General features: G+C 39.5%; 1 protein-coding gene across 1 annotated transcript; it reads right to left on the reverse strand.

Annotated features, from left to right (window-relative positions):
• Nucleotides 1-1,179: 1,179 nt before the first annotated feature.
• LOC140778899 (lysM domain-containing GPI-anchored protein LYP6-like) lies at nucleotides 1,180-4,256 on the reverse strand. The gene is made up of 5 exons (XM_073123796.1): nucleotides 3,427-4,256; nucleotides 2,140-2,257; nucleotides 1,888-2,049; nucleotides 1,777-1,808; nucleotides 1,180-1,661 (listed from the first exon to the last, which is right to left on the reverse strand). The coding sequence occupies exons 1-5, from the start codon at nucleotides 4,079-4,081 to the stop codon at nucleotides 1,384-1,386; spliced, it is 1,245 nt and encodes a 414-aa protein (XP_072979897.1). The 5' UTR covers nucleotides 4,082-4,256; the 3' UTR covers nucleotides 1,180-1,383.
• Between the last annotated feature and the right edge of the window lie 4,357 nt (nucleotides 4,257-8,613).

Consider the following 8,613-nt stretch of genomic DNA (forward strand, 5'->3'; position numbering starts at 1 on the left):
CTAAAAAACAAAGGCTAACCTTTTCCTTTATGTTATCATTCATTACATTTGGTGTTGAACTCTGCACAGATCTTGGTGCCTGAAGGTCTCTTGCTTAGCTGAGATTGGTTTAGGATTCACATATTAATTGTAATTGTAAGCAATTGAAAATTAGTAAAACATGATCTTAACAATATATATATATATATATATATATTGTCAACTTTTTGGAACATTAACTAATTACTTAGAAACAGGGCTTAAAATGTTTAAAAGTTTGATCAGGAAATTTCACCAAAGGGGAATCCATCCAATTGCTTTTCTGCAAGGAGAAGATAAGGAGTCATTACATCAAAAAGAAAGAGATATGCACTATAAAAGTATACAACAATATTACAGGAAGCATCAAAGCTAAAGCATAGCAACACCTCCCATGACACTGACAAGCACATAAGGTTATTTTCAAATTTGCAAGCCACAATTACTCCTACTTGTCAAAATCATGAAGAAATTGTAGTATTCGTAAATCGTAATAGATTACTTCAAAGAATCATTCAGCCGCTGAAAAAGATATCAATTCAACAAAAATCTAGGAGATTTTTTTCCCCGTTCTATAGGTTGCTTCGATGTGCATCTTCAATTCCAACATTTTGGGTGAGTGCAACATCTAGAAGTGATTTCTTTCTTCTTAGAAAGGAAAGGTATGAGGAAGTTCAAGCAAAATACCACCCCAATTTTAGAAAGTTAGAAGGATACCCGTTTGCAATCAAGGATGTCATAAGTTTAAGTTCATCTCCAAATAATTTATTAAGTAATTTATTGTGAACAAGTTATTTCTAAGAAATTTATTGTTAATTTTAAAGAACAGCTCATCGACATAACTATGACGACATAACTATGAGCACTAATGGTACGACTTAAAGCTTAGATTTAATAATTATATTTATTAGCTAAAAATTTAATGAGATTTAAATGTCCGTGCATCAAGCAAGATTTAATCTTATCTAATCCATATCTAACATTCGAGCTCTTTGAATGATAAAAGGAAATGTCAGGCTGAATCCTGGCCATCCAAATCCCCTATTAAAGGTGGAATCATATCTCAGGTCTCAGTTGTAAAACTTCAGAGAGAGCAGAGTTTCAGCAGTATACATCAAACTCCACCAGTGCAGCATAACCTCTTCAATCACTTGGAATTCCTGATAATTTGGCTCTTCAGTTCATAGGAATTGAAACAATAGCACATTACAGTTTACTGCTGCACAAAAATGGAAAGCTAACATAAGTTGAGAAAAATGTTACAGAGAATTTGAACTCACACCAAAAAAGTCTGCCAAAGTCATATTTCGGCCTGACAAGGACAAAACATTATGTGATACAAATTCGTTGGAGAAATTGTCCCATTTACAGAAAGAAGATAAGAACAAGACAGAAAACATTGACATCTAAAATTCGAGCAAACTGATATATAGGAGCCCCAGAAGTACTTCCAGCAGGGCCAGTTGAGGGAGAAACACCTGGAAGCGTAAAAGTCCCTGGAAGTGAAGTCCCAGGAACTGAAGACTTCGGTGATGGCATAATACCACCTGCTTGTGCTGGGATTGGTGCTGCTGATGGAGCAAGATATGTTTCATGGATCACTGATATTGGTGGTTGAATGACTGAAGGGAGCTGATGTTGCCCTGAATCAGCAAACATAGATTTTCAAGCAAAACAATTGCAGAATCCACAGATTGTTATCTACACCATTTGAAAGCAGCAAGTTCAAATAATAAGAAAAATTGAAAAAACAATTACCAGGGCATCGAGGTTGAAGAGATGTAGTTAACCTGCAAGATGGCATGAACAGTCAGCAGTTTTTTCCCTAGGATTTGAATAAAAAAAGAATTCAAGCAGATGATTGCTTACTTAGTGACAATGCTTCCATTTACGAAACCACCATAATTACAGGATGTGACATTGCAACCAGCACTAGTTGGCCTGGAGGTGACATTTCCAAGCATCATATTGCTATTACTGCACTGCATGCTTGAACACGATACAGCCATAGAAGCTGGTATGCAGTATAAACTGCAATGAAACAAGAAACTCACATATAAACAAAAAGAAATTTAAGAGGAAACAACATGTACAGCAGAGAGAAAGGTAATCTCTGTTTACTTGAGATTTCCTGGTCCACAGCTGCACTGGACACAGTGACCAGCAGTGATTGAATAAGTCCCATTTGCCACGATCAGACCATAATCTGAGGCATACCTCGGGAACATTGATGGACATGCTGAATGATTAAATTGAAAAAAAAAGGCATCAGCATTATTAGCAGAGCATAAAACAGAAAAATGAAGCATTAATGGATAAATACATAGTCAGGAAAGAAAAAAAAAATTACAGGCACTTGAAATCTATCACAACTACTCAAGATTTAACCTTTTAATAAGAGGTTCTCAATAGAGTATCTGAAGGAAAACACCTGCTGTTGTGGGTGAACTAGACAAGCGACTAGCACGAACAGACAAGAATTATGAAAAAAAAACAACTACAATAACAAGCGCAGTAACATATCAGAGCATTAGAGTGACAACTATTTAGAATTGGTAATAAATCCTTTCAACCATGCAAGTCTGTAAGGTTCACGTGTTTCATTAACAAAAGATTCATGGATTTCCTCACTTCTTATTTTGATGGCATTCTGATTTTATGCATGTCTAATAAGATAAGAACCCCTCCTTAACAAAGTCTTACATGCTCTCCAATAAAATGCCTGTCCAAATCATCTGAAACAATTTTGAGGGCATTGCAAAAATAACAATAAACTTTCAAATTTACATGAGAAAACCTTCTTTCTGCAGATAGCTTGCTAGTATAAATTAGTGTTTCCTTGGAAAAGATTATATGAAGCACTCTATCACAGGGTGTCATACTGACATGTACATGTTGCTGTATTATTTCATTGCTGCTACACAACAAGGTCTGCAAACTCACTAAGCCAATGACCAGCATGGAAATTGTTAGAAATAATTTAAATAGACGTTATCATCATAACATGTTTATCTATATACTTGAACTCAACTGTGTGATAGCATCTTTGCAGTGCACCTAATGATCACCATATAAGAAATTCCATTATAACGGCATAAAAGACTTCCAATTAATCATCTAAATGACTCTAGCTTTGGTACGCTTTTGGATTGCCAAACATGATGAATGATAAGGATCACCAACTTGAACGACCCGTCTGCAACTCTAGGGTTTAAGGTTTCCAAACAGGGGATAAGAGACCCTCTATCTAGAGGGTCATGAAAAGAATCTAACCTTATCCAACTAAGCTGCTAAAAAAATCTTGCAAACAAACAAAGAAAAATGGGAACTTCACATGCCCATGCACTCTGAAATAAACGGTAAAAAAGTGAACTTTATCCAGACATAGTTCATCTCATGACTTCTTACCCGGCAACGGAATAGCTAGGATATCTCCAGGCCTAACCACTGGACTCCCCATCGCATTCGCATTCATGATATCCGTAATCGTAGTGGAATACATAGCCGCGATAGCCGCCACGCTATCCCCATCACGTACGACGTAAGAAAGATACGCCGCGGGCAAAAAATTGTCTGTAGAATTAAAGCAAGCGCAAGGAAGCGGCACGACTAGGGTTTGCCCGACCTCCAAAGCCACAGGATCCGATATGCCATTCGCCTCCCTGATCTGATCGGCGGAGGCGAGCCCGCCGTAGATTGAGTCAGCGATGGAGGCGAGGGTATCGGCTGGTCGGGTTTTGTATCGCGTGGAGACCGATTTGCGGATGCCATCGGAGCAGGAGCAACGAGTAGGGATCCGAAGGAAGAGGCCGGAGGGAAGGATGTGGTTTGCTACGTCGGGGACGGTAAGGTCGATGGAGTTGGTAGCGAGGATGGCGAAGGGGTCGGTTTGGAAGAGAGCCGCGACCTCCGAGACCTTGAGATCAGCGTAGAGAGTGTAGCCGAGAAGGGCGGGGCAGGAGTCGGAGTTGGAGCAAGGCTCGATGGTGGATTTGGAGAGGGTATTGAGTGGAAAAGAGAGGAAGAAGACGAGGAGGAAGGAGATGAGATGAGCGTTCGCCATACGCTTGTGGCAATATGCTGCAATAGGAAGGGGGAGGGTTTAGAGGTTTGCAAAAGGAAAAGGTTGACAGAGGGGGGCTGGACGAGGAGGAGAGCTTTTGATGACCAACGGTCGGCGAAAGGACGAGAGTATCAGGGAAAGCGGCTGCTTTGGAGTACTTTCTCCGAGGAGTGTTATACATGGCTGCATCTTTTTCCCGTTTGTTTGTGCTCAGGGAGGGTGGTGAGGAGCGGTTGGAGTGTAAAGTGAGTGGAAATATGGGAAGTAGTGGGTGAGAATATCGGAAGCAGATTTAGTGACAGGGATGTTCTCGGGGACTGGTTTTATATTGCGGGCCAGCTCATGCGGTCTCGTGATTCGTGGTGAACGAGTGAATGTTTGTTTCGTCGTTGTTGCCACTTCGGCGCCAAATCTTGGGACAGTGGATGATGGCATTTCTTGCTTTACATTTCACTCAACAAAATAATAGCTAAAAGAGATCATCTGTTTCCATTCGGATTCGGGTGGTAATATGATTTTATATTGCCTTAACTTTTAACTCTAAATTAGACACCATCTATTCGTTCATTATTATCGTACTTGGTCAATATTATTATCGTCAAAATTATACTATACAACTCGACCCAGATTCATATTATTAGCATGCATATATTGCATCATCAGATGCCATATTACTTTGTTCATGTATAAGAGGATACAACTTCACATTATTTTTCCTCTCTTGCAGTGCGCCTCTAGTAGGAAAAGCACACATTGGTTGCACTATTAAAATAGAGGGCTTTTATCATCTTTTCTCACCTGGCCCAACAGGCCTAAGATCCCAAATGGGCCAGGATAGGCCTGGCTCTAATTTTGACATAGTCCAGCATGGACTTTCACTCGGTCAGGCTAGAGTCATATATCTCAGGCCGTATAATATTACGGAGCATAGTTTTAATATAGACTGACTTATGTATCCTGAATGAGAAAATAAAGAGCTATGTAATCTAACTCATCACAGTTAAAATTATTAAATATGTACGTATAAAATACTTGGTCGGATGAACTTTTGAGATTGATAGCACCCGTGAATTAGCAAGGCTTTGGATAAAATTATTTTCTCACTTGTGAGATAAGGATCAGTTGCAGTCGATCAGATGCAATTTAATGTCAAACGAAATCACCAAAATCTGAAGAAATAAGTCAATATTTGCATGGGCAGGCAGCCATACGAGACCACAAAAAAATCTTCGTATCACGTGGGAGATGATAGAACGACAGAAGAAAGTAAAAGTTACGACCAGAAGAAAGCAAATCTCCCGTACAACTTTCAAAGCTCGATAACTGGTTGACTTTCGAAATACGAAACTATGACCTCTTGTAATTCCTACCCAAGGATAAAGCGCGCGCTGATAAGAGAGGAGAAGGCGAATGAAGACGAGGCTATCCCATCAATTGCATCCTTATCCAATCAAATCATGTAGACTAGTCTGCGTATCCGTGCAGTGCAAGCACTGTTGATGCTCCTATGGGCGCCTTATTCCCTTCAATGCTCCTCCTATTCCCGATGCCGTCTCATTCAAAGGTATAAGAACGAGAATAGGATTAATTCCGGAATAAAACCACACGGGATATATATGTTAAATTTATCACTTCTATTTAGTCCCAACGGCCAAAATATCGAACGGTGGGTTTTGAATTACTAGTGGACGGAAGGCGGAGATGCATCAAATCCGCATATATATATAGCTTTCTCCGGTTTGCCAAACAAACGTACGGTAAAACTTTCATACCCTCTCAATTCACCTATGCCAATCAAACGGTTGTAATCTCAACTTTAGTCCGTATTTATACATTTTGTATGCTTATAACTTAATAAGTCATTAAGAGAGGAAAGTAATTAACCAGGGATTGAAAAAAAAAATGGTTCTTATTGGAGAGGAATGGAGGAAAGAGAGAGATAAGTGATATAGAATTAGGTGGAGAGCAAAACCAGTTGGTAATTACACTGCAGAAGCTAATTTGGAACAATATAACTACATGATATTTTGATCAACAACTTATATATAGCGAGAGAGGTGAGGATATGTAGATGCTGTCTAATTTTATGGAATCTCAATTTTACATTTCAATCAACGACTTGATATATATATTGTTTTCTTCTTAGGAATGAGAGCATGACAGGAGAGCTCGATATACACAAAGCTAATAAATACAGAGGTACAAAAGTTAGACCGAAAAGGTCACTGCCCCCCTTCTCGAAGACCAGTTGTCCTCCCTTGCACTATTCCTGTCATAGTCCATTTCCCCATAAACGTCAGATCCTCGTCATCTCATTAATTTCTCCTCACCTCTCTCTGTCTCTCTCTCTCTCTCTCGATCTATATGAACTAGTAACTGTATTACTTATTTGAATAAATAAAAACTATCACTTACTATAGAGGGTGGTATGCTTATAGACATCACATGGAGTTAGCAGAACTAGTGGTCCTCCTGCCTATGAGTGTTATTTCGGGGTAAATAGAGGCCTCCTTCCAAAGATTGGCTGGCCCACTGCCCCACTAAGTAGCAGACATATATAAATCCATGTCTAAAGAGATGCAGTTCATGCATCAAGATATATAACCATGTTAATGTACGTACGTATCATGTGTATTATTCACTATAGCTTGGGTACTGTTCATGTGTAAAAAAGAGATGCCATGGTCTTCACCCTCTTAAAAGCCCCTTTTAATGCAAATACTGTGTCACGTCCCTCTCTCTCTATGCACACAAATTGAACTGTGCACATCGCCATGACTACTACTACATGCATGTATCTGGAAATTTTACTAGTGGACCATGAGACGAATATAGGTGTATATATATAATATCAAAGTGACAAAGTCCAGGGAAGAGAGAAACTAGCTTCTTTTTCGTTAAAATCTATCTATGGCATCTTCATTCACTTCATCCACATGAACGTTAATTGCGTCAGGGCTGCATTCATGCGGTGCACTTCCCTCCTCAGGTACATCCAAAAGGCTTATTAAATCCTTTGTCAGTTGCCTTTTTCCATAGTGGCTACACCTGCCATGGCCCCCCAAAACAAGGCTGGAGTTGGTGTTACCTAAGAACGAGAAGAGCAAAAGAGTTCAATCTTCCTTACATCAACGTCGTGATTTCTAGCAAATGATTACATAATCAAACACTAAACATCACATCTGGCAAAATCGTGTTACGATACGAAGGAGAGAAAACTAATTAATATTAGTAGCTCCAGTTCTAGCGTAGGTCTCTCTCCTCTTTCGCAACTTGTGGTACTTTGAAGAAAGAGACCACAATTTTTCTTATAATATATTTATACAGCTCATGGAAGTTGAATATGATATCCATTATTGACGTAATATGTTGATAAAAAAACTAGTGGATTATTGAAATCGAAGAGCTAGCAGATGGAACTTAAGGCACTGCATGGAATCGAAGAGATTAGTAACTCAAGAAACGCCAAAAAAAAACCACCAAAACGAAGGAAAGAACAAAAGAACTAGCTGAGAAATTTGTAAAGAATAAAGTAAAGAACTTACCATCAATATCCCACATCTTTTGCACCGCGACAACGGAGGTGATCACAACGCAAATGCTGGTTAAAGGGATTGAAGCCTGGTCCGAGATCACCAAGCCAAAATTTTATCTAAATGATATAATTTGGAGATCGACCTCGAGCCAGACAACAATCCCCTTAACCGAACCTTAACCAAATGGATCATGGCGATTAGAAAAGGAGAGGTTTGAGAGGAATGAAGCCTGGTCCGACACCTTTAGCTTCTCAAACAAATTAAAGCCTCAAATGGGAGAGAGAGCTAAATGCCTCGAGCCAGCCAACATTCCCCTCAACCCACCCTTCTAGTTTGCTTCTGAAGCTAAGAACAGCATCCATTTATAGGAATGGAGGAGCAAAGAGGAATAAAGGTTAGAGAAGGAGAGATGAGAGGAATAGGGAGTGGGGTGGGAAGTGGGTTGTAGAGGAGAGAGAGAGAGAGGAGGGGGGGCACAGGGGCCACTAAGTGCGATTTATTAACACGTAGCCGTTTGGCACGTACTGCACTGCCATTTATTGTATCTTGCATTACTTTTTTTTTCTTTTTGTTTTTGTTTTCTTCTCCTTCGTTGTAGCAGGTAGATTTGGACGAGTCTCAATGATTAGAGATGGTTGAATAATAATCCAACAGCTCCCCATATTTGTCACATTTACCACCATCTAATTATACGAAACTGGCCTCCTCATCCGTTTTGACGCATTCTCTGAATGGCTGGCTCTTTTATTTCATATCAATTCTTTTGATATGAACGACTTATTATTTGAATATATCACGAGTAAGTAGATCATTCCAAAAGGTTATTCTAATTATTATTATTATTTTTTAACTCAGGTGGTGTTCCCGGTCAACCCCACAGCTGTAACCTCCTACCACCTGCTCTTTCCCCATGGCCCGACACAACTGCGTAACCCCGTCGTAGATTTCAATCCATCATGGCGCTATTATTTGATTTAATTTTTCGCACGTGTCTCA

Source organism: Typha angustifolia, chromosome 15 (assembly GCF_048772165.1).
Source record: "Typha angustifolia cultivar Huaian chromosome 15, ASM4877216v1, whole genome shotgun sequence".
Taxonomy (NCBI): domain Eukaryota; kingdom Viridiplantae; phylum Streptophyta; class Magnoliopsida; order Poales; family Typhaceae; genus Typha; species Typha angustifolia.

Coding starts and splice junctions, on each gene's coding strand:
- LOC140778899 (XM_073123796.1), bottom strand. CDS start 4,081: ATGGCGAACGCTCATCTCATCTCCTTCCTCCTCGTCTTCTTCCTCTCT. Junction 2,050..2,139: donor TGTGGACCAGGAAATCTCAA/GTAAACAGAGAT, acceptor GTTTCATTGCAG/TTTATACTGCATACCAGCTT. Junction 1,809..1,887: donor AATGGAAGCATTGTCACTAA/GTAAGCAATCAT, acceptor GCCATCTTGCAG/GTTAACTACATCTCTTCAAC.